The sequence below is a fragment of the Eutrigla gurnardus genome (assembly GCF_963514095.1).
Source record: "Eutrigla gurnardus genome assembly, chromosome: 12".
Taxonomy (NCBI): domain Eukaryota; kingdom Metazoa; phylum Chordata; class Actinopteri; order Perciformes; family Triglidae; genus Eutrigla; species Eutrigla gurnardus.
In genome coordinates, this window is record NC_139926.1 from 5,258,829 (window position 1) to 5,286,428 (window position 27,600).

General features: G+C 41.6%; 1 protein-coding gene across 1 annotated transcript in view; it reads right to left on the reverse strand.

Moving 5' to 3' along the window:
- slc49a4 (solute carrier family 49 member 4) overlaps positions 1-27,600 on the reverse strand; it is a 65,029-nt gene that overhangs the window by 17,632 nt on the left and 19,797 nt on the right. Inside the window, exons 5-7 of the mRNA XM_084023564.1 lie at positions 17,657-17,765; positions 13,099-13,166; positions 3,508-3,632 (exon numbers count right to left, since the gene is read on the reverse strand). Coding sequence (XP_083879690.1) covers positions 3,508-3,632; positions 13,099-13,166; positions 17,657-17,765 — 302 coding nt within the window. The remainder of the gene's footprint in view (positions 1-3,507; positions 3,633-13,098; positions 13,167-17,656; positions 17,766-27,600) is intronic.

Sequence of the window (27,600 nt, forward strand, 5' to 3'; positions counted from 1 at the left end):
AACCAAATCAATAATAACATAACAAGAGCAAACGTTTCTTTCAAGACAAATGACAAATGAAAAAGATGTATAAATGAAAATAAATTCTCATAATTCCTGGTGGCCTATTTTTATGAAATAGGTATCCATTTTTTGCTTCTTAACCACGATAGTCAGCTCGATAGCTTTTCAAGTCACTTGTGACGATATTCACAATAATCCCGAAATGCACAAGAATCAACTCATTTTGTTTTTATTCAAATGAAATAAAACCTGACATGGTCCCACTAAGATGCAACTCCATCCGTGAGTTCTACAGAACATTAAAAACTCATTAACCCAACGGTGCAGATGAGTAAACAGCAGTCTGAGGCATGACGAGAATGTTCTTGGTTGAATTGGGGAAAAAAGGATCTGGATTGTAATTTTTTAATTAAGAATCATGACTCAATTTATTTCACCTTGCAGAAGTCCCCCTTTGTCCAGGTTTGTGTAACATGAGCTTATTGCTGCAGCATTATTGACTGTTCATGTGAGCAGGGCAATCAGGAAGCGTTCAGTGTGTCTGGTCTCAGCTGCCGTCCTTCGGCTGGGACAGAAAGTGAAATGTGTGAATGTGTATCAGAGTGGATGTGCGGAGGGATTAAGCCGTCACCTCTGGAGCATCACGGCGCCCTCCATCTCCCTTATCACGGCAGATTGGTCCAAATGAGCTGCCCATTAGCCCACGCGTCCCTTTAATCACTGAGCCTCTGAGGGCCCTCGCCAGCCCGCCTGTCTGTGACGGGGGAACCCAGGAGCCACTCATGCAACCAGCGATGGCAGCCGTCCTCCCTGCTCGTCTTTATTCACCTCTAATGAAGCACTGATATCAGACACTGAAGAGCGCTTCAACCACTGCACTTCCACCGTCACGTTGCTGAATGAGATTATCTGCTGGCGGTTCCCAGAGGGCAGTGGGAGGAGGAAGGGAACACATGGGAACATGTGATTTGGCCTAAAGAGGAGACTTCTTCTGATCTAGAAATGATCCCGGGGGTCGACCTACAAGAAGGACTCCAAATGTACGATCATGGCTGAAAATAACTATTTTCATTACTGATAAGGGGTGTCAGATGCTGGTGAATTTCCGGTGGTGACTTGAAAAAGCTGTCTAGATCACTATCATGGTGAGAAATAGAGCCTGGTTTAAATAACAAACAGGATACAAAGACGGATTTTCTAAATTAATTTTCATCATCTTATTAAAGATGATTTGATTGTTTTTCAAAAAGACAACTATTAATTACTTAACAAAAGGAATACCTGTATGATTTTAGGAGAATATTTGATGGTTATCTGGATGATATTATTAATTGCAATTATTTTAGGATAATGGTGAAATGACATCTTCATACCGTCCCGTGTGTAGAGGAGGATGTCAAGGACTTTGGGTAGGACCAAAGTAAAACAGAAGCACGGGACAGAAACATTATGCTCATGATTCTTTGCCTTGAATAAGATCTCAAATCGTTTGAAAAAATCAAACAGAGGCCTGGCGACTTGTTTAGAGGAGCTGCAGATGACATTGATGTGTGTGTGAGCTCCTGACCATCTCACACTGGGATTATGAGGTGCTTTGGCAGCATCACACCACCCTCCTGTGGGAAAACCAGGTGGAGGCACAAGGTTGCTGCTGCAGACGGTCTGAGCCGGGAGGACGTGGGACGGGCCGAGAGCAGCGCCAGCTCCTGGAGAATGATGATGGATGATGATGGCTGTAATCAGTGGCTCCGAACCCAGACATGCTGCCACGCTCATTGCTTTGGCTGAGGAACCCACAGCTTAGTCCACCACGTCCAAATGGGTTCATCACTGATGGCTAATCATAGACTGGTTCTGCTGATTGTGTTCAAAATATGCATTGGAACGTCGAAGTATATTGAATGTACATTTTAATATTGTTACCATTTTAGGCTCTGAAACATACATTCAACATTTTATTTTATAATAGTATTTCAATACTGGTTTTAGCCTCGCTTCACTGTTTACCAGTAGACATGGGACGATATGAATATTTAATGTCAATTCATTTACTATTCCAGCCACAATAATTGAAATTCATGAGATTATCTGGATAATCATCTCCGACCTCATTCTTCGGGTCAGGACCCAAACCTCATGACCACAGGTGAGCGTTGGAGCGTAGATGGACTGCTAAATCAAGAGCTTTGCCTTCAGACTCAGCTCCTTCTTCACCACAACGGTCTGGTACAACGCCTTCATCACTGCTGACATCACACCGAACCGCCGGTCCATCTCACACTTCATTTTACCCTCACATAATTGAACTCCCCCACTTGGGGAATAAACGTTCAATATGAAACTATATTATTCAATTATGCGTGAAAAAAAGCAGTACTTTCACAGCTGTCTGCCTCAAAAGCACCACATGACGAGAGCTACACAACATCTCTTTCATTAAAGAGGACCTGTTCTGCTCCTCTTCTGGTTCATACTTATTATTACTTACTATTTCAGCTTCCGACTAGAACATGTTTACATGCTTTAACGCTCTAAGAACCATTTATTTTCCATCCTGGCTGTCCCTTTGGGCACAGACTTTAGGCTTTGAGACGAATAACGCTTATGATGTCAGACACTTCGTCCACAGAGAGAGAGAAAGCTGATATATGTAATGTCATGTAAATACCAGATCAGGCTGGAGACGTGAACACTTAACAGATGGATGTAGTACACGATGCCTTTTCTTTTTTTTTTTAAGTAATTTTGGCCTGTCTTTTTAAACAGAAAACACACCTTTTACATTGTGAATTTAACAAAAAACTCCCTCCAGCCAGCTGAAATGAGGAGGAGGAGATCGTCTGGAGAAATCATTGTCCATTGTGTTGCTTTCAAAGAGTGTCAGGATACATAGAAGGACACCCGAGTTCAGCTCACATGTCACGGATGTAATGCACAAAAAGAGATATTTCAATTTGATTTTTTAGAACAAATATTTGAATGTCATTTTTGGCACATTTCGACAGCCCTAGAGAGGATCACCAGGGAAGAAAGCAGGTGTCTGTGGGTCGTACTTGAGATATTATCGACTCATGAAGATTCTCATCCACATGAAGGGTCTAATGTTGGTCTAATGAAGGGTCTCCACAGGGTACTTTTAAACACAGTAGCTTGATTTTGTATCTAACTAAAGGTAGCAGTGTGAAGGATTTAGTAGCATCTAGTGGCGAGGTTTAATATTGCAACCAACTAAACACTCCTCACCCCTCCCTTCACAAGCGTGCCAGAGAACTATGGCGGCCTTCAGAGACATTAAAACAGGAAAGGCTCTCTAGAGCCAGTGCTTGGTTTGTCTGTTCTGGGCGACTGTATTAACATTTACTTTTCATCAATTTTTTTCAAGAAATAATTTCAGACATTTCTTTCCTAATTTCTCATTAATTAAAAGACCCCTGAACTGCTCACTGACTTGTGTCTCGGCTCTGCGTTTTGATCAATGACACCCTGACAGTGACGTGGACTCACCTGTAGTGGAGGGCAGGTGAGTGAATGAGCTCAGGGTCAGTGTGAACCAGGTCGAGGACAGCGAGGCTCCTGCCAGCATCAGCACCAGAATCAGCTTCAGGACCCCCCCAATGGAGTCTGCAAACCTGGGAGAGGGCGGGAGGAATATCAGTTCATTATTAAAAAACAAAACATTCAGGCACTGATCCAGAAAAAAACAAAAAGACGAGTAACGACAGCTGCTACACGGATCATCCTTCATAAACACAACGAGCAGCTCTGTGATTCTAAATGTCTGCTTCCTCTGTGACTTGTGTCATAATCTATTACCGGAGACATGCATTGTCTCACAGAACGGATAGATCATTTATGTCTCCCACTTGTTTCTGGGTGTACACTTGTCAGTACACAAGCAGAGACACTTCACCAGGAGTTGATTCTATTTGTTTCACCAGTTTGGCAGACGGACTTGAAATGCACATTGTAATATATTGTGGAAGACAAGCCACAGGGCCATTCCCAGACTGTCTCTTGAGCATTGCGGTTTCTCTTTGTAGGCCTTTCTAAACCCTCATAGTTCATTAACTCCTCTCTGCTCCTCTGGGTGTGTGTATGTATTCTTGGGAGAGATTAGATGAAGCTACACAAGCCTAAAGCAAAGAAGACACTAATTACGTTTGTTTTGTTGCTCACAGACAAGATGCTTGAAACTTGACAATGAACTTAATGTAAGAATAAAAGAAGAAGTGCTGGAAGTGGCTGATTAGTTCAGCGAGGCTGTGATGTTCTGTCAGTGTGCTGAGGACCGAGGGGACGAGGGGGCAAATCATCCTGTGGACGGATGATAAGAACATCTCCACTCTGCAGTGGGTTTCTGTTGTTTTTAAACTATGTCAATGTCCACTGAGATTTAAAAGGCTGTCTTTCAAACCTCCGACAAATTCACCTTCTCAATTCCTACTTTTAAGACTAGATCACAGAGTGGTCAGGTTTCTGTAAAGAATGAGCTGGTTGTATGTGGAGAAGGCCGTCTCGTCAGTAGTGCTGGTATCGCTAAACCAAATTATGTTGGTTCCTTCCTGATGGCAAACACTCCAAGTAAAACGGTGCCAAATTGTGGTGCTTAACAGTAATCGCTCTGTTGCCTTAGAAGCAGAGATAAGACAAACATTCACCTGCAAGCAACATCACAAACGCTTGGTCCAACGTGTTTCCTCTGTATTCATGCACCGCTGATAAAATGTTATGGAATCTTTCTGATCTGTTCTGGTGTCTCACTCACAGAGGTGATCAGAGACAGACAGGTGAAGTGAAGGTAACGTCTCGGTGGTGAACGACATGTTAACGTACCGACACATTCAGTGTTTTTATCTGAGCAGACCAGAGAACATGCAGTTCAACCAGATCCTCATTGTTCCCTGTGAAGTTCACAGGAAGTGATGTCATAGCCGCGGTGTGTTTCATGTGAAGGGGTCACTGAACCAGACTCCATTTAAAAAACAGTCTTTTATGTGCTCGATTGCTTGTCATCAAACAACTCCAAAGTTATATATTTTTATTATATATATATATATATATATATATATATATATATATATATATATATATACCACCCTCCTAGATTACGTTCCATCGGCATCACCCATACTCCACTAAACTGGTTCAGATCCTACCTCTCAGGCCGCACTCAGTTCATTCAACTCAAATCCTTCTCCAGCCTTCTCCCGTCACTTCAGGTGTGCCCCAGGGCTCTGTCCTGGGGCCCCTCCTTTTCATCATTAACCTTCTTTCCCTCGGCAACATCTTCCGTAAGTACAACATCAGTTTTCACTGTTATGCGGATGACATCCAGTTCTACCTCTACAGTACTCTCTTTTCATTCTCATATCAATAACATTACCCGGTCTGCCTATTTTCACCTACGCAACATCAACCGCCTCCGCCCCTCCCTCACCCCCCATACCACTTCTTTTCTTGTTCACAGCCTCGTCACTTCTCGCCTCGATTACTGCAATTCTCTCCTCTCCGGTGTCACTCGCAAATCCCTCCATAAACTCCAAACTCAGCTGCCCGCATCATCACAAGGACCTCATCCATCTACCACATCACCCCCGTCCTACAACAGCTCCACTGGCTCCCAGTAAAGTTCCGCATTGAATTCAAAATCCTCCTCTTAACATTTAAGTCCATTCACAGTCTCACCCCTCCCTACCTGTCTGACCTTCTCCACGTTGCCATGCCCTCCCGCACTCTCAGATCCTCCTCCTCCATCCACCTGACTGTCCCACCTGCCCGTCTCACCACCATGGGGAGCAGAGCATTCAGCCGCTCTGCTCCCCGTCTCTGGAACTGCCTACCACCGGAACTCAGGAACACTTCCTCACTCCCTCACTTCAAATCCAAACTGAAAACCCATCTGTTCAAAACTGCCTTTTCCCTTTGATTTCATTTGCACTGTGCTGCTGTTATTATTTAACCTGATTTGATCATTTTGTTTACTCCCCATTTTTATTATTGTTTGTGTTGCGCTGTTTTTAACAAATGCACGGTGTCCTTGGGTGTCTAGAAAGGCGGCTATAAATAAAATGTATTATTATTATTATTATAAATTCTTTTGATGCTGCCAATATGCTAATACTTCTTGTCATTCACAATGAAACTTGTTTACCGTATTAACTGTCATTTAAAGAGAACTGATGTTTACATAATAAACAATTTTAGAAGTGAGAAATGAGCTGTAGTCATTTATAGAAACATAGTTGGTCTATTAATTAGGCAACACATAAAGTATTGAAAAAGCGTTGTTGTCATATCAACAATTTTTAAATGCTCTTCATACCGCCACCCACTCGCCACCACACAGAGATGTCTGGCTTCTCTGCCCACAGCTACACCCCTCAAATCTGCATCACCCATCTGCCAACGACTGGCTCAACCCTTCAACCAACCCCGCCCGGTGCCAGAGAGGGATGAAATCCTCAGCCTCCCCCAGCCAACCCCTCATCTCTTTGCAGAGAGGATCACTCCGCTGTATCAACTCCAATCTGATCCTCTAAGCAGGAACACCATAAGTAGCTTATTTCCTATTCCAACTCTGACGGTCCCTGAGTCCACCTGATAAAGAGATTGATCACTGATTGGCGAGATAAGTCAGGTGAATGACACAGTTTGATTTAAAGTAATACTGAACACAGTTTGGGCTCTGAAAACCATGGTTACAGTCTGACATTCGGATGATTGGCCTCCCGACTACCAGGAACACAAACGCTGTAGTTCCACATTCATTATCCTGCTGCTGCAAATACTCACTGGCAGGCATGTCAACAAAACTACGTTGCCACATCACTGAACTACACACTTCTTTTTTCCAGACCCAACTACTAAGTTCACACGAGATGCTAACATCTCCTGGGTGAAAGTCCTGTGTTTTCTGACGTGTCATACAGCCAGACCTCCTCCATGGACTTTCACGGACTCGTTTAAAACCAATTTTCAAATCATCGAGAGCAGTAATTGGTATAGTTGTGCTCGACCAGGACAACATATTTTAGGAGAAAGGGCTGCAAAAACTCCAGTGTGTCCAGCTGCTTGAATAAATAACTGCACCTTTACAAAGATGCAACTACTGTTACCGTTTTCTTCAAAGATTTACACCCTCCCACTTACAAGCAGGGATGTAGGAAAGTATCAACATACTTTGCTATTTTTGGTATTTTCATAGGATTTGTTTGCAATAAGAAAATCCAGAATAATACTGATGTAGACACTTGCAAATTAAAGGTTTCCACGGCTCCATTAATGTAATTCAGAGCTGTGTCACAGCACTCAATGAGTAAAGAGGGTCATGTCATCTCATGAGGTAACGGCAGAATTAAAAGTCTATCTTTTACACTGCTCTAACAGGATTTATTGGCCATAAAGATAGCATCATTTAAGTCATGTAGAATCGGATTACATTTTCTGCTCTCCTAGAGCCGGCGGGGAACGATGATTCATCTTCGGGACGATATTATAAATTGAACCTGTCTATGGTTTTAGTGAGGGACATGCAGTAAATAAGCAAACAAATATGATGACCAGCATGCAATCAAAGATCATTTTGCAGGAAAACCTAATTAGGCAGTGGCTGATGCTCGCTCGTGTTGGCTCTGTCTCATCTCATTAACCGGAGTATGTGATATGCAGGAGAATAACCTGGTTGTGTTTTCTGCTGACTCATCCTCCCTCCTCTTTTCCTCGGACGTGTAACAAGAAGATAACCGAGATGAAGTGGAATCCTTGTTAGAAATTATTTACAACCACCTCAAACCACAAAAAACTGTCATCCAATCAGCTCCTGTCTGAGCCACACGATTAAACTGCTTGTTTGTAAAATGCAGCCTGGCGGCTGTCGCATCTCGCAGCTTCCTGACATTCAGCTATCCACCGGCAATCAAATGTATGGAAGAAGCTGTTTTTTCAAAATACAACATTGTAAGAAAAAAAAATGACCAGCACCTATTCAACCTGACAACAGCCAGTTCTGCTCTGTACCATTCAAGGATACTTCAGTTAAACCTATAATGGAAAATTGCGTAGATTTACAGTACATTAATACATTACAATCATTATTATTCTATCAAACTTGCCTTAGAGTCTGAAAATAAGTCTGCAAAATATTGCTGGTCGTTCTGGTAAAGTCAACGACACACAGCGTTATCTCCTCAACATAAATCTTTTAATTAAACATATTTTTTAATATACAAGTGTTAAGAAGGTTTCTCCAAATCTGAAAGTGTTTCGTGGGTGATGGCCGCTGCCTCTGGCAACTCTCGCACTCAAAGAGGATCTTGCTCCCACAAATGCGGAATTAAAATACGGATAAAACACCTGTGAATTAAGACTAAGATTGGCTCATATTTTAATGGACTTTTCGTGAGTTTAATCCCTTAAGAAAATTCACTTTGCAGGGGTAAAGTTCATTTAAAAACACCTGCAGCACAAGAAGCATTTAAAGTGCAGAATTTTTCTGCCCCCTGTGGCAAACCAAGCTCAGCGTTGGCACGTTGCTGTGCTAGCTGGAGGGAGAGGGACGGCTAATGGCACATAATAAGTCACGTCCTGACATTAAAACATCTTAAACACTGCTAGTGGGAGAGACAAGGGGGGGACGACTGCTCTCCGCTCAATTCATTACCTTCATACCTAGATACTACAAGGTTTCCTGGGATCGTATCCAATGATGGAGAAGTCTGAGGAAGAGCCTGCTGCTTAAAATGTACAAGCAATAACCAGAGCTCCATCCTATGAGACACTGGATGTGTGTGTCTTCTTTATGGTTTCTTATGATTGCATATTGCAGCAAGTTGGTGATGAAGAAGGAAGAAACAGATAAAGGGCCTGTATCCACTAGGCGTGGGACGATATGAATAATTCATTTCACAATTCTCCTGGCCAGAATTATTGGGATCCATGATATTATCACCAAAAATGCTTAAAATTACACAAAACATAATGGAATCATGTAACATTTAGTTAAGAAATAAATAGTTGTATTACATCACAGACATTTCTTTTATTTGTCTGAAATTTATTGGTCAAATAATCTTAAATAAGATAAGATAATTAAGATCATAAATCATAAGGTCTCCCTGCATAAATACAGGATAAATACATTAAAACATATATTTTGTAAACTATATTTTTAAAACCAGGTTCTGTTTTAACTTCTCTAGCATGATACTGAAGTAGGCAGCTTCTTCAATTTATTTGTGACGATATTTACGATTAACCCGTTAATATAAATTCACCATGATCAGCCTTTTGTGATTTTTTTTATAGCAATCTACAATCAAATTCTATATCATCACATGCCTAGTGTTCATAGAGCATTGTTTTCTGTCAGAAAAGCACCAGAAATGTTTCTACGATGGAAATTTTGAAATGTAACATATCACCGCTCTGACCATCGTTGTATGACAGACTAGCATCGTTCCTTTGGTTCAATCATTCGTTTGGGCTGCCATCTATTTGGTTGTTAAAGTGGAGTCCCCCCTCAGTTACTCTTCATCATTTTTTCTCTATTTTTGCCCATCTGATGGAGGGCCCTGGGACAGAGGATTTTGTATATTGTCTATTGACAGACGATGTCACCAGCGTTTTTCTGAATGTTCAGAGGTTTTGAAATTGGAGCACTCAAGAGTGTCTGCACAACAATGTGGAGACGCTAAGTGCAGCTTTTTTCTCTCGGCATTGGGAATAATAAAAAAGACCTCACAATATATAGACGATGTTGTATTTCGTGTTCATGGAGTATGGAGAGAAACAAGGTCCCATACTCTCTGTACATGCTTGTCCTCAGACAAATCATTCAAAAATCAGGCATTTCCTTCCACTTTTATGCCAACAAAGACACACATCGTTAACTCCCCTGAAACCAAATGATCGGTCCAATCTAATCAGTCTCCTGAACTGCCTTGAGGACATTGAGTGTTGGACAGGATGTATCATCCGACAGCTGAATGAAAGCAAGTCTGAAGCTTCACTCCATCAAAGTGATTACCAGCTGTATTGTCCTTACTTGTTAAACCTCATGTCAAAAACCTTGTAGTTGTCAAGCAGGTCAACGCAGCAGTAAAATACTTGGAACTGATGCCAAACCCGATCTCATTCAAGGATCCTGAGAAAGTCATCTACAACTATACATTCTCCTGTGTGGCCTGGTCATGCCTGCAACTGGTCCAGAACGCTGCAGCCACTGGCTGCCAGTACGGGTCAGAACGGATTTTGTGATTCTCCCGTTTGTCTATAAAGCCCTAAATGGGTTGTCCTTCCTCCTTTATCCTCCTCAGCTCCACACCAAACACGAAGTGAATTTTCACCAAGTTTGAACAGATCATTTGTGTTTATTTGCAGCACTCATGCAAGATATGCCAGAGATGAACCCAAGATTAACTATAAATCTGTGATTTAATAGAGATAAACAGTTAAAAAGGATGCTGAAATAACTCATAATGATGGTGATCAGTAAAAAGTCTGAAGTCATGCTTTGTTCATTCTGTCTGTAAGATGACAAGCTAACTACTTTTAAAACGCTTGTTTCTGAATGGAGTCTGGTTGATGGGTGCTAGGTTATGCTAACATTGTAGCTGCTCCATCAACACTCCAAATAAGGTCATCTAGACATAAATACAGCAGAGACCTTGTTGTTTGGACCACAGACAGTCTGGTTTCTCCACATAGGAGAATCTGACAGATTGACACATTGTTACGTGAATTTCTCGCTCAAAATTAAACATTTAAAATAGTGCAAATTCCGTGCATTCTCCTCAAGTGAATTTGCGTCTGTTTATGTCTTTGCATTGACTTTGTTTACAATCACGCCACATACAAAATGCACTATTATTTTGGTGTGAACACAGCATTACATCACAAGGAAGAATACTGCTGAACTGGTTTTCCTCCCTCATTATTGAATCATAAAGGTGCAAATGGGCTCTAAATATTGAGGTAGTCCTCTGATTGAAGCGGTTTAAACTGTGTTAGTATGTTCAGCTGATATTCCAATAGCACTTAAACTCCACTAACCGTCTGTTTCTATTGTGAAGTTTGATTAAGAGCTTTACTAAAGTTAATTCCAGCATCCATCTATTCTTATTCTATTATTATTCTGTCGAGCAAATAACAAGTGGCCAATTGTTAAAGCTGAATTTCATTTAACTATCACAGCGTTGCACCAAAGAGAGACTAATCAATCCCTCTAGTGACTCTATGAAATCAGCAGCAATAACTCAGCAGCTCTGTTTGCATACACTTTCATCTGGTGCTTCAAACAGCCTCATTGATTAACAGTGCGAGTTATGGGCTCATTTTCCTGATTTGAGCTTTAAGGAAACAGTGGGTCGGTCTGGAGGTGCTGATTGGGCCTCAGTCTGAGATATTAATATATGTTGGAGCAGGATTGAATCCCTGGCTTTTTCAGACTCCACACTTTGACTTTGTGGTGGGAGACTCTATCCATCAACCGACGTGGTGAAGTGGCTGTGGCATTAGCATCTAATCCTCATCATCACATATTTAAAGACAGGATATGAGATGAGGGGAAAACGAGAGTGAGACTCCCGCCTTTACCTGTTGTGTATATGAGATTTATGAGTTATTATAAATAATACAGCTTTACACTGAAGTACTCTATATGCAGACTGAGTGACCAGAGGACAAATTCATTGGCACTAGTTTCTTATCTTGTGAGGCAGCGAGTCACAGTCATGGCTATCAGAAACAACATGGGTTGAGTCATTTCCATTCTTTTTGTTTTACATTTTTTATTTGTTGTGTTTTATTTGTTTAATTTAGTTGCTATCGTGAAAATGTCTTTGAGCGTCTGGAAAAGCGCTACATAAAACCCATTATTATCCATCCATCCATCCATCCATCCATCCATCCATCCATCCATCCATCCATCGTCTACCGCTTATCCTGTATTCAGGGTCACGGGGGGCTGGAGCCGATCCCAGCAATCATTGGGCGAAGGCCCCATTATTATTATTATTATTTGTTCACAACTGATCATAAGCAGATTCAGTCCTGCAACAGATGGTTTTAGCAACATGGATTCATGTGTTATTTTCCACTTTTTTTCTATTTCAACTCACTAACAATATTAAACTGGTGCAATATGTAAGATTTACCCATTCACACACTTGATACACTGATGGCAGAGGAGCCAGCAGCTCATCTAATCTCATTCACACACATTCAGACCGATGGCAGAGCCTTCTCGCCGCCACCTGCCCTCCTCATGGGGGAACAGTCTCCTGGTGGCGGCGAGGACCAGACAAGAATAAAAGTTATTTTGTTTACGCAACTTTAGATTTAATCCAATAAGCAAAGCATCAAAGCGCACACAGAGTGTTCATCCCCGGTTAGTGTCACAGTAAACACACAGATGGCTTGTGTAAACTATGACGTTTTTTTCTGACCGTCTCTCAGAGTTTCAGCAGTGTGGTTCAATAGTACAGATTATTTTTCTGCTGTTAGTTAGCTGACGGGATCTTTTTAATAACTACTGTAAATGTAGATTGTATGGAACCAGAAGTAGAAGAGAAATGTTTGGATCAGATGGTCAGGTATTAGACACTGTACCTTAAGTTGAAAACATACATATTAGTCAGTCAATCTACTTCTTCTCAATCTCAGTCGGTGGTTCCCATCTGTTTTCTCCTGCGGCCCTTTTAAATGGAAGGGCGATTCTTCCTTCTTACAGCGTTTCATTTGAATCGTGTTTAGGGAAGCTAAGGTGCAAAACTTTTCAGTATTTTACACAAAAAGAAAGACTCACTTTGAAAGTCTTGCAACCCTTATACGTGTCCTGATCCTCAGCTGGGGAAGGACTGATTTAAACTTCTTTCTGACATATATATAATGTATATATAAATACATGTTATGTGTAGTTCCTTCAACAAATAATTGACTTCACCTGTGAAGTCAATGTTTGATAATAAGATGATTAAACAAGTGACCTAAACACTTTTTCACAGGTTTTCGCTACTTTCCTGTTTCCTGTGTCCTGGAAGCATTCACACGGATGAACACCACAATCAAAGCAGCTAGGTACACAGAGCAGGAGCTTACCTGGCCAACACCACTCCAAACACACATCCACCAATGGTCGACCAGAAGCCAATCCAGCCTGCGTCCACCTGCGAGTAAAAACGACAAGAAGAGAAGGTTATTCTACATGCAGTCAGCACCCAGGCCACGGCGTCTCCCGAGTGCCAACGAAGGTGTTTGGTTCCCATCCATCTCCCCGAGGAGATGGATGGGAACTCACATTCAACCAGATCCAACCAGATGGAGGATGAGTCAGCCAGGGAGCCGAATCTTAAACAGCGCCTGATGCTTTTTGCTTAATCATACATCGATCAGTCATGAAAGCGTATAATGAAGAAAAGTGGACTAGCACAGTTATTGAATGTAGAATGTCTTCTGGCTTGATAAGAGATGACTGAAGTAAATCAAAATATTTGATCCACAAAGAAGAGAGATCACATCACTTTGTTCACCAATTTAGGAAGCTAAACACTCACTTCCTGCCAAGCCATTTCAGTAGTGAAATGCAAATGCCAAATCATTTGATTAATTAATTAATTAACCACAATATTCTTAGTGACTTGGAACCCGAAAAAAAGACAGATTTCGAAGCTTAATTATGTGTGCTATACTGTGATAATGTCAATAAGCTGGAGACGACTCTTGACATGTTAACGTGGTTTATTAATTCTCTCTCTCTCTCTGTCGTTATAAGCCATTCTAAGCCAAAAATCAAAGACTTATCCTCAGCTTTGGTTCTCCATGGTGTTCCTACACCAACTCACTCATGTAATCCCAGAAAATCCACAAAACCGCATTTAATAGCGAGGAAGTGCTCCTGAAGGCAGAGCATGTATCCAGATAGAGTTAGAGCCCTCCAGAATGTCGCAAGTAGTTTTGTATGGGAATTTAGAAAACAGCAAACTAAAAGAAGCAGGATCAGTGAATTCTAAATAGCAACTCTCCATTAACGGAACAATTGAGCACAGTGAGGTTTCCTGAGTCATACTCATTATGGTGATGCTGAGCTCCATACAAAATCTTTCTGACTGCAGGTCGTGTCCTCCTTTAATATTCTTTTAACTTCATTTGTTGACTCCATCCTTCTAGTTAGCTCTGCTCGTTAATCCTGGACCTGGACTTTATGTTCCGACTGCTGCAAAGTTCAAACCGTCCTCTTGTGGATCCATTCAGTCCTCTAGCAGAGCTGCTAACACACCGCCTCATTAGAACGACTCTCATTCAAACACGTCATACTAAAAGAACCAGTGGTAATAAAACAGGTTAACGTACTGTTTCTAACGGCAGGATATCACAATGCTTTTCTATAATTGGTATTCTGTGCAACACTTATCAGAACTGAGGCAAGAATCAGACACCTTAGCCTTTGTCAGTCTATTTCTACTTTCCCAATCTTTTTGTGCTTGAATGCCTCGTCCTGGTCTGACCCCGACTCCCGCTTCCTACTTATCACACAAACACAGTGGACAGTATGCTGTCAAAATATTATTACTGCAGGAAGAAATCATTTTAGAATGATGCTCACTCTGAGATGTGCTTCTGTGAAAGAAACCATCCAATTGTGTGGTTTTTATTACTATTTTTCAGGCCAAGCAGCAGCTGCTGTGTCTTCAGGTCAAGTAAACAGCCTGAACAGGAAACAATCACTGGATGGAAGTGAACTCCAGACGGTGATATCCACATGGAAGAGCACACAGCCTTGGACTTAAAGTTCTGTTGTTGTACAGTCATCAAGTATGACATTAGTAAAGTTATAAACACGTTCCAATTAAATTCTTTTTTATCAATAATTAATAAAGTTCACAATGAAATAGGCCTTCTGGGACAACCTGCACATAGATTTAGTTGAATGCTCTGGAGCGTACACTAGCACATTTGTACAGGCTAGCGGTATATTGATTTCATTTTTATTATTTTTATGTTCAACCACTGGAGAACTGTCCAGCGTCAGGAGGATGACTTTGATAACTACGAGGCTTGTCTTTGTTTTTCAGGTGGAGGGGTGTTGGTTGCCGTGGCGAGGATGATGCTCCTCTTTCTCCGGTCCATGAGTTTTGGTTGCTGATAGCTCTGGAGTTTCACACTTGTGGCCACAGAAAAAGAAAGATATCTGCCAGCTGTGATTGGCTGTTCCTTGTCACATGACATGCGGTGCACGCTGCAGCATTCCATTAGTTGAACTATTTTTTATCTCAGGGCACAGCTGTCATGCCCTGAAGAAAAGAAAGGCGTTTAGGAACGCCTGCTCACTGCGACGGTGTCGCTCTCGCTTTCCAGCGAGCCTTCCTCCCGTCTACATTGACAACAATGGATTTGAGGGCACAAAATAAGCAGCAATTAAACGTCCCCTTAGAAAGTATGCAGTGACATTTGTCTCATCCGATAACCACTGCTCTTGCTGTCAAACAGCAGCCATGCTAACCTCTCGATCAGACTGCATGGCTGGTCGAGAAAACAGATGAAGGCTACAATTTTGGAGAACAACCCTAAGGAAACAACTGAAAAACTCACCCCGAGATAAATCAACAGAAAGTAAAGACGAAGGGAGATTTGGATACGAGTACGAGAGCACGCAGCATCAGACCTGCTGCCATGAGAGGGAGAGAAAGGAAGAAAGTTTCTTCTAAAATCAGGCAGGAAGGCAAACCATGATGGCTGGAAGTTTTACGTCTGTGGGCAGCATTACATCACACCCCGCTGAGGTGTGTGAGCACAAAAGAAGGGGGAGAGACAGGGTGTAAGCAGTGCAATTAGGCAAAATATTAGCATAGTTGCATGCTGCCCATTTGAAGCAGGAGGGGGTCTGCATAGATGACGCTAACTGGAGGTTTCATAACTGACATAGGCTTCACACACACCAGAGGACTAAAGCAGTTGTCAGCAAAACAAAGGAGCACCACGGTTACAGGTATTTTGTGAGTTCACCTATAACCACTCATTTGCACCAAAATGAACAAATTATTGGAAAACATGAGGACACATGTATGAAATTGCCATTTTGCTGTGGAAGCATAATACTTTGGCCCAAGGGTCTTACCAACTTTCAATTACCAGAGAAACAGATTTTTCATGGATGATTGAAAGATAATAAAGGGAAACCAAAATGTTTGTTCAAGTGAAAATGCATGGCAGAGACTGAAAAAGAAAAAAGGTCTTGTGTTTGGATGAAATGCTAACTTCCTCCCTGAACAACATCGTTCTGTGCCGTTTTTGGGTCTGACTGAATTCACAGCAGACAGATGAGTAAAAGCTGTGGGTTCATTGCGAAGATTAGAAAGAAAAAGTAGACACATTATTTACTTTTCCTCCATTCAACTTGACTTAAAGGGAATAAAACACCTCCTCCTCTGAAGAACAATGAAATCCTCTGCTGCATTGATACTCCTCCACTTCACCGTGTTTGGATGCGCATCTATCCTGTTCCTTTTGTTTCAAGCTCAACGTTTTGCACCGTGGGGATATCCTGCAACCAAGCTCGCCTCGTTGCAACATGCTTTTTATCTTCCTAACTAGCGTCAATGAAAGAAATGTGGAAGAGAAAATAAGAAAAATCTTTGAGAACAAATGAAATCTAAGAACAGTTATATGCGCTGTGCTACGTCTTCACCAAGGTGTAAAGATAAAGGTGTAATGAGAAGCACCTCTTTCTATCTTCTATCCCATCCATCTCGAACTCTAGCTCAACTCGTCTTCCTCTTCGGTCCGTCTCATGCCGTGTTTACACCAAATGTGAAGTGAATTACAAGCTGTTTACTGGGATAATGCATCTAGTCCGAAGTAGGGTCACTTTCTCATAGACTTCCATGCCATCAGACTCATTTTTGAAACCAGAGATGTCACCTGTTGCTGGTCAGTAAAGAGAATGTAAGTTTAAGGCACTTCAGTTTTGGCTTCACTTTTCAGAACCAGAGCTTGCCTCCTAGACCAAGTCAGTGTCTACGTGGAGAAACCAGAGACTGTCTGTGGTCCAAACAACAAGGTCTCTGCTGTACAGTATTTGTTAGCAATGTTAGCATAGCCTAGCACCCATCAACTAGACTCCATTCAGAAAACAAGCATTTTAATAGTAATTAGCTTGTCGTCTTACAGACAGACCTAATTTCAGCCTCCTTGCTTCACCTGGACAACAACAGGCATCACTCTCAGGAGACATTACAAGTTTTCTGAAAGGGTTTTCAAGGCGAGACAACCATGAGCCTGAGGAGAACGCTTACCAGCTTTTAATGCAGTTGTCCTTCTGAGTGAACTCTCTTGCGAGCTTTACAGAATGATGGCACAGTTTTCAAATGGGAAAATACAATATATATGGATTCTAAGTGCTGCCCCTCCATGTTGGAGATGTTGACCTATTCCACAAAAAGCTTAAAAATGAACTGGCTAGTTAAACGTTAATGGGTGTCAGGCAATGGAAAGCTAAATTACGCAATAACTGACATCTTTAGTTTTGAATAATCCTCGACAGAAATTCATTTTTGACACAATGTGCAGAGAAAACAATGCCTCCCCATAATCAGTCTGACTTTAGTTGCAACAAGATTAAAGGTGAGACGTGGTCCTGTTGTGTTTGTTTGCTGCCTACCTGGCTGACTTTAGCTGGTGTCAGGACCATGTCGAGGACTCCCGCCCAGCTTGCAATCACTCCAGTGGGGACGGCGTAGGCCAGCGCGATCATCAGGAACCGCACGTTACTAAAGGAAACACATTACAGATTGCACTTTGAAAAAAAAAATATTTAATGATTCTCCACAGAATGAATGCATTCTTTAACCAGGTGCAAAACTAGATGTGTCCTAATATCCTAAATAACATGCTGGACATGATGTTCTGTAAAGGGGATGTTGCTTTGTTTCCCTCTGGTTCATTTAGTAACTGCACCCACATATGTTCCTCTGGGTTAACTACTCAGCACATCAATCATTGGCTGACACAGTTTCTTCTGTTTCACAGCACTTTGCTCAAATTAAAACAAAACCGGCAGACCTCCATATGAATTTAATGAAGCATTTAGTTTGCCCTCTTTCAGATCAAACCGGCATTAAGTATTTTCCCCTCCACTGTTGAAGTCTCTGATATTCGTAGACGTGTAACTGGTTTCAGTTGGTCCGGACCAAGGGATTTAGTTCTGGTCTGGTTTCCTGTTCACGTTTTTACAAATTAACCAACCAGGCATGGTATAATAGCATGTCCTGATTATCCTGGCCAAAATAATTGCGATTGACTTCTGATAGTCATCAAAATTTGCTAGGAACTCTTAAACTGCACTTCAACATACATTTGTTGACAAACAAATGACAACTAACAAACAGTCCTGAGTTCTTTTAAACCAAACAGGTCGATATACAAGCATCTAAGACCCAGCACTTGGTTCTAATCCAGGGGATCAGAAGTAAAGTAGAAGTACAACCAACATCCACACAGCACAGCCTGAGATGAAACAGTGAAAGCAGCATAACAGGATGTCTCCTTCCCTTTTAGTTCACTGGTGTATGAAGGTCTTCTATGGGTTTTTCGCCAGCACACAGTCACTTCAAACACACACTCATCTCGCTGCTACTGTCACAGCAGAAGATCCATGGTTGTGCAGAGCGGAGTGACAGAGAGATAAACAGCTTCCTGACAGAGTAAAGCAGCGAGGCATCACAGAGGCCAACATGCACGGAAAACTGAACCATATAGTGCAAAGCTATGGATTTATATGATTATTCAAAACACACTCAATGCTTCACATGGCTCAACAAGAGTGTGATCATTCATTTGATGGGTTTCTGAATGTGGTCACAGCCATTACTGCTGCTATTATAGCGACTACTATCGCGGCCTGTCAGTATCAGGCCTATTCAAAGTGGGAAAACATTTTTATTTGTTCATTCAGTGTAGAAGATATTCAATCTTTAGATGTCAGTTTAAATGCCATCTTCCAGTTTGACAGTTTAATGGAATGGTATTCAGGCTTTGGCATCGTTCAGACTATTCAGTGGTGACTGGATTAAAAGCTCTTTTGCTCTGTATCTCTATAATTATTTGTTATTACACATTCATCTATTAATTTTTTTATTGATTATTTTATTTTATCATGCCTGTGAGGGCTGGTTGATGTGGAGGAAATCAAATATGACAATATTTTAGACCTTGATATCAATATTGAAGGGTAGCCTAATGCTGCGTTTACAAAATATTTGCATTATGAGATTTTCCATATACAATCATCAGTAGTGCAGATATAACGCCTAAGTGGGTATAATAATACAACAGCTAGAACAGCCTGGTAAGTTCAGAAAATGACATCACTTTATTGTAACGGAGCCTCTAAAACCAGAAAAGGACTATATTTATGCCATAAATATAAGACGACATTTAGTCTCATATTACAGGGTTGTGCCAGTAGCTGATGCCTTTGCCAATGTCAAAACAATATTAAGGTTGTTTTCCCATTCATGGATCACATTAATAGGCTAAATTTGCCCCTCATATAACTGCCACTTGCGACACAGACACACAGGTGCACAAACTCACTCCGGTTGTAAATACAACTTCTAACTAATAACTAGAGCTGTACCAAACAGCTCCAAGCTTCAGGGCTTCATTAACCACAGAAATAAGATAAGAGTAGCAGAAACATTTCCATTCAAGTCAACGGAGTAGTGGAGGTTTTACAGTATCAGTGGAGTAGTTGTGAAGCAGAGAGACAGACTACATGAGTAACATTTAACAGCAACTAACAACAATCGCCATTTTATTTTGTACTAGTTAAATCAAACTGCTGACAGATCGCCCAATCGATAAATGACCCAGCCCAGGTGCCTGTCACAATGTCCTAATGCTTACGGTGAATTTGCTTGTTTAATCTCTTAAAGTAAAACTATCATATATTTTATTCACAATGGTATTAATAGGTTTAGGGAAGCAAGTGTTTACATAAGCAAAGCTAAAACCAGACCACTTTTGGCTTTTTTGCCTGATTAATGGCTATTGATCATGAAAATGTTGACTACCGACTACTTAATTCTGTCCGTTGACCAATCAAATAAATCAGCTTATCTTTCAGACACTACCTTTGTATTTTCCACCTCCTTTCAGGTTATAAGCTGTAATCACACTGTACAAATTGGATATAAAAACAAACAGCTGTGATAAATGACTTCAAGCTACGAATATTGTCTGATAGGTACTGTAAATATCTCTTCAGCTCACAGCGTGCTGTGATCAAACACCTCCATATGTCTGTTTATGTATGCACATCCAGTAAACACACACAGCTCACGTATTTAGGGGTGTATGGCACCCCGCTAATCACATGCTACCCCACTGCAATCACTCGGAACACCCACGCTAATCACCTTCGCCCAGTGAGGTGGCATGCTGATTTAAATCACCTCGACCCCGGCATTATGATTAGAAGCATTGGACGTCAAATGAGGCACGACTGGCAGAGCAGGCAGCAGATTCATAGATTGTTTTGTTTTCCTGTTCTTTTTCTCTTGTTCTCCCCCCCCCCCCCCCCCCACACTTCATTATAATTCAGGTAGCATCCTGAGCAGTGTGATGAGGGGACATCTGGAGAACACCTTGGGCCACCCCCATCACACTTTAAAGAGTAACTAACCCCACAAAAATGTGTTATAAATATACATATTGACTGCCTTCTACTGGTTGAAACCTGGCTATTAGAATTTTTTTTACCATTAGCTGATCTGGAGCCTTACCTACAGTTATTAGCATACACATTTCCCAACCTTGTACATAAAGTCAACATTCACAATTGATTATGAGTTTAAACCTAATTTTGTTACTATAACAGTCCTTCAACGCACTTACCTGCTGATGATGATAATAACCAGCAAGCAAGCGATTAGCAACGGCAATTAGCATTAGTGATTATAATTAGCAATTAGCGTTTAGAATTAGCAAAAGCTCATTAAAAGGTCCATTATGAAAGGTTTAAACAGTGACGTCCAGCTACATGTTACAGAGATAAGACCAGTTGATTTGCTCCTTTTTATGTTCTGTAGCATGGAAATGGCTAGCTAGCCACCTAACTAGCCAGCCCCTAAATGAGTAAAACTCAACTACAGTGTCGGAAGGCATATTCCTGTTGCCACATAATTAGATAATAACAACACTGATACTACATTCACGCCATGTTTATACTTTGTTTTCACATTACAGAGGCATTTTTTATTTTATTTCTGGACTAGAGGCACTTCAGCTTTAGTTACTCTTTAAGTGTCTGAGCTGCAAACTTTGGGGTGAACTTGTCCCAAGACATACATTAAAAGCTCTGTTGCTGTAAACATGCACACCCTTTCCCTTTCCTGACACCGGTGCACCTCACACAATGAATCTCTTTTATTCGCTTTGACTCCAGAGAAAAACAAACAAAGCCCGTCTCCCTGCCACAGGCCTGTCTTGTCCTAAGCAGTATGAAGCTACTTGGCCTTGGGGAGAGTATCGAGGGACAGTCATAAAAGCCCCGTGATGGAGCACACTCTCCGCTTTGCCCCAGCACCCGTTTCATTAACCTTGCCATAACTGCAGGAAATCAATATCCAGGCACCTTATCCTCGTCCCCGAGCTTATTTAGATAACCAAATGTGAGCGAGCAGACGCTAGCGACTGCGTCCCTTTTCCATTCCTGCTTGTGATGAAATATTTCTGAAGAAGTCTCGAAGCTGGCGGCGTCATCAGCTAAGTGCCATTTGTCCTTGGCAGAGGCGACCGGCGATCAATGCATCAAGATGACAACTTTCAGAGCTAAAGTGAGCCTGACTAGGGAGGGAGGGATCATCAATACTCTGCTGCATGGGCTCTTATGAATTCCCTCACACTGTGATCAGAATACAATGATAACTTTACACCTTGTGCAAAGACACTCAAGGCTTCTAATTAGACTGCTGCTGTGAAGGCAGATGTGAACAGCCGGAAGCCCTCATCAAGCTGGAGATCATTAGCCAATGCTCAGACCCTAACGGGCTCAATGAATGAACAGATGCATCAATATATATGTATCAGGTGGACTAACCATGTCACTGTGGAGGCCACAACATGTTTGCACTATGCCAGCTCCTACAGATACACACCATCGGATGTATTTCCGCAAATTAGTATACAAATTCACACAAATTCTGCACGTGTCCCAAATGTCTATAAGTATTGATATTCTCCTCCCGTTAGAGTAGATCCAGTTCTGAAAAGTGAAGCAAATGCTGAAGTACCTTAAACTTGCATTCTCTCTACTGGCCATCAGGGGGCAAATAGAGGTCTGATTAAGAGTCTATGAGAAAATGATCCTACTTCTCTCTTGATTTACTATCTCAGTAAACATTGTAAACATGAGTTTATGGTCTCAATCTCTAGTTTCTCTAGTCTTCTTCAATACAGCATGTTTATTTAGTAAATCATTTTAAAAGTGATTTGCTAGTCGTCTTGCAGACAGACCTAACAATTATGACTTCAGACTTTTTACAAAATGTCATCATTATGCAGTTACTTCTGCATCATTTTGATCTGTTTATTCCAATTAAACACAAAGAAAATGGTTTGATTTGGGTTCATACCGCTGAAGTAAACCAGCTGACGTGTGTCTTGCTAGATACAGTGAATACAGCTCAGTGAAATTCACCAAGCACCTCTGGATGATGTTATGAACTTAGACAGGACGGCGTTTGATTACCTGGTGTATCCGAGACTTCCACAACATGCACAAAGAAGTGTGGTTATTTCAGCCGTAACTGATGAATACATTGGTGTCTATATGGAGGTAAGTCCCCCCTCCTCCTCTCTGGGGTAACTAGCTCTCTGACACGAATTAACACAAATGATCCTGCAAATAAATACAACTGATCCTGCAGTCGAACTAGATAGAGTGAAGTGGGGCTAAAATCCCCTCGCTTTTGGTGTGAACATACCTTAAAGTGTAAGTTTGGCGGAAATTGAAAATAAAGCTATTTTCTGAATGAAAATATATCAACTAAGCCGTGGAGGAAGTAATTTTCGCTCATCACGCAGTTCAGAGCTAGCACGGGTGGGAGCTAGAGGAGGAAAGCCCATTCCTATCACCAGATAATTAGTAGATAACACTGATTCACCAGATGTAATGCTAATTGTTTAATTTCAAGTCCCAAGTAAAGGCAAAAAACTGTGCTGTGATTGAAATGCTAAACAGTTTTGCCAGATCAGAAGACTGAATGCATCTGAGGCTACTTCAAATGCAGCCTTCTTTTCCTGATTCAGAGGATCCATCTGATGGGTCCTTGATGGCTAAACCTATCCCAGGGTTCATTGTGAACGCCACAATTGGATTTTAATCAACATGGGGTATGTGAGCGGATCAGGGGCAGGAGATGTGGCAGATTAAACTCTCTCCTGAAATACACTATCTGATGGACGAGTCTGGGTTTGGCGGTTGCCAGGACAACGGTACTTGTCTGACTGCATTGTGCCACGTGTAAAGTTTGGTGGAGGGGGATTATGGTGTGGGGGTGTTTTTCAGGAGCTGGGCTTGGCCCCTTAGTTCCAGTGAAAGGAACTCTGAATGCTTCAGCATACCAAGAGATGTTGGACAATTCCATGCTCCCAACTTTGGGGGACAGTTTGTGGACGGCCCCTTCCTGTTCCAACATGACTGTGCACCAGTGAACAAAGCAAGGTCCATAAAGACATGGATGAGAGAGTTTGGTGTGGATGAACTTGACTGGCCTGCACAGAGTCCTGACCTCAACCCGATAGAACACCTTTGGGATGAATTAGAGTGGAGACTGAGAGCCAGGCCTTCCCTCCAACATCAGTGTGTGACCTCACAAATATGCTTCTGGAAGAACGGTAAAAGATTCCCATAAACACACTCCTAAACCTTGTGGAAAGCCTTCCAGAAGAGTTGAAGCTGTTATAGCTGCAAAGGGTGGACCGACGTCATATTAAACCCTATGGATTAAGAATGGGATGTCACTTATGACTTCTATGCAAGACAAGGCAGGTGAGCAAATACTTTTGGCAATATAGTGTATATCACGGGACTGATGGTGCCTGCGTTGAAGCATTTTTTTCTATCTCCAGGCTAGAGGCACTTAAGACTAACTCTGGGGTTTCGTAACTTAAGTACTCTTTCACAATGATATTAAATTAAATAATCTGGGGAGTTACAACTCTTATTCCTGAAGTGTTGTTGTATGTTTTGTATCACCTTTGTGAGTGTGATGGGAATTGATTTCCACCACAGTGAGTACACGTGGACACAAGACTCAAAAGTAATTTTCCTGCTCCATGTCCACTCTCTGCAGGAGAATTGAGAGGCTCAACGCTGCTGGACCGAGATACAAACAGGTCACTGGAAGGCTGCCTATCACAAGTGGAACAGAAACCCTCTCAGCTGGATGGCCTAGTTCGGTTGGCCGGTCTGTGTGTGGGCGTGTGCATCTGTCCAAAACTATGCATGAGGTTGATTCCAGCTTGGTCCCTGTCATCTATCTGAGGGAGCTCCTTAAGCCGCTGTGTGCTGGTCAGAGGCCCGTGGACAGCATGGCACTGTGGTGAAGCTATTTCATACTGCAGGGGGCCGAGAGCAGCCAACAAAGATAGGCCAACTCCCTGGGTGTCATCGCCCAGCTTTTCCTCTCCCTTCTCCAGCCCTTTAATCCCTGGCCACGGGCTTCATTCCTCCACAAGGCAATATGCTGTTCCTCATGGGTGCCGTGGTGGGGGGCTGCAGTGGCATAGTGAAGTGGCATCCAATCACGGTCTCTAGATTTTCAATCAACTCCATTATAATAGGATGGCTACTTTCCAGTAGTGAAAGTGTCAACCAGTCACACAGCAAGACAATCTGCATTTCCAGACGAGGAAAAAGTAAGTAACACGATAATAATAATCTATCAGCTTTTTCTTGTTTCAAACTGTTACAGCTGCCTTTAAAAATCGATCAGTCGACCTCTACTTCATGTTGCAGTGAAATGGAAGTAAGAGCGTCTATATCTTCTGTACTATGGTTTTTCCCCAGTGGATCAGGATGCTTGAGTATTGTACAGTTACAAGAGGGATATAAATCAAATCCTTTTGATCCACATTTGTTTGGACCACTAAAAAATGGGCGGTCTTTGACAATAGTGTGATACAGACCTACAGACAGTAGTTCCACACACACACACACACACACACACACAGACACACACACACACACACACACACACACACACACACACACACACACACACACACACACACACACACACACACACACACACACACACACACAGACACACACACACACACACACACACACACACACCTCCCTTATTGCCAACAGTTTCAGATTGAAGGATGGATGAATGTTATTATATCATTTGTTTTAATTGATTGGTGTTGGCTTCAAATTTGTGTTTTAATAGGAAAAAAAAGATGATGGAATTATGATACAAAAATATGAAGAAATTGTTTTTAAAATGGCATTATTCCTTTCATTTTCGACTTAAAATATTAGTGATGTTAGGTGTAAATCAGTAAATAAATAACACTAAAAACAGGGAGAAATGAACAAATATTGGTTTCTGTTCATGGCCTACGGTCCATATAAAAGATGATGATGCAAATGCAATGTTAGATGTAAATCTGTCGTTTGACATGAAATCTGTAAATCATGTCAAACTTTATTTGTATGCCACTTTTAAAAACCAAAGTGCTTAAGATGCAAAGCAAACAATAAGAATAGAAGAAAACACTAAACATGATGCGCAAATAAAAGTAATAAAAGAAATGCAGCACAACAGAAGATGAAGATGAAGTGAAGATGACATAACTGAATACCAAGATTTTACCTTTTATTTGTATATCATCCTGGTCTCAGGCTAACTCCTAAATCCGGTAGATCACTGTATGGACAAGCCCTGAAGGTCCTGGATAGGAAACCTAGACAGCACCACCATTGTAATCAATACAGCGGCACCCCCACCCCTGAATAATTTTTTGGCAGCTTTGTTCCGAGTTAATGACCAGAGCCTCAAGCTCTGCCTCAAAAGGTGACTGCAGTATCCCAAAACTAAATTCCACTTTTGCTCAATCATCATATATGAAGTCATTACAGAATGGAATAGGCTCCCTGATAATATAAAAAACACAAGTAACTATCATATTTTGTCTTGTGACGTTCAACAATGGAGTCTCAGCAACCAGTGTTGTCAGCACTTTTGCAGATGAGAAAATGGTAGATGAGGCTGACTTCACCTTACTAGGACACTTTTTCAGTGTATTCTATAGCATTGTGTATTCCACATAAATATTGCAAATAGATTGTAGATTGTGTACCATGAATATAATTGTATAGGATGCCTTATGTATCATGAACTTTATCATTTGGGATGCATTTTATCAGGTTCTTAGTACAGAATATCTGTATCTTAATGCATTTCATATTGTGTATTGTACTGTTTTTGCGTGTGCATGTTTTTATTGAGGGTGTGTGTCTACCTATAGAGTATTTTTATTGTATTGTGTACTGTATTTTGTTGTGTCTACTTATTTTGTTTTTTTACTAGATCTGGTGCACGCATCTTTTTATTTTCTGAATAATCACACACACAAAGTTCCATATTCCAACAAAGTTGCTTTGTACACTGTTGCACAGTCATGTTGGAACAGGAAGGGGCCGTCCCCAAACTGTTCCACAAAGTTGGGAGCATGGAATTGTCCAACATCTCTTGGTCTGCTGAAGCATTCAGAGTTCGTTTCACTGGAACTAAGGGGCCAAGCCCAGCTCCTGAAAAACACCCCCACACCATAATCCTCCTCCACCAAACTTTACACGTGGCACAATCCAGTCAGACATGTACCGTTGTCTTGGCAACCGCCAAACCCAGACTCGACACTGCATCCGACGCTTTGCATTGCACTTGCTGACGTATGGCTTGGATGCAGCTGATCGCCATGGAAACCCATTCCATGAAGCTCTCTACTCACTTTTCTTGAGCTAATCTGAAGGCCACATGAAGTTTGGAGGTCTGTAGAGATTGACTGCAGAAAGTTGGTGACCTCTGTGCACTATGTGTCTCAGTTTACGCTGACCCCACTCTGTCATTTTACGTGGTCTACCACTTCTAGGCTGAGTTGCTGTTGTCAGCATCTACAGACTTGTTGCACAGGTGGCATCCTATCACAGTACCACGCTGGAATTCACTGAGCTCCTGAGAGCGACCCATTCCTTCACAGATGTTTGTAGAAACAGTCTGCTTGCATTTATACACCTGTGGCCATGGAAGTGATTGGAACACCTGATTGCAATTATTTGGATGGATGAGTGAATACTTTTGGCAATATAGTGTATATAAGTCAGGATATGCATACAGTGTCATTTATTAGTAATGTGCTCAAGTCATATTCTAGTTTATTAAAATGTGTTGCGGGTCATCTAAAAGCAATCAGCGGACCAAAGCTGACCTGCAGTTTGGCCACTCCAGCCTCATGCATTTCCCAGCGAGGAACGATGATGACACATGATTAAATGCATCCGTCACAACTGACCATCTCTCTCTCTCTAGA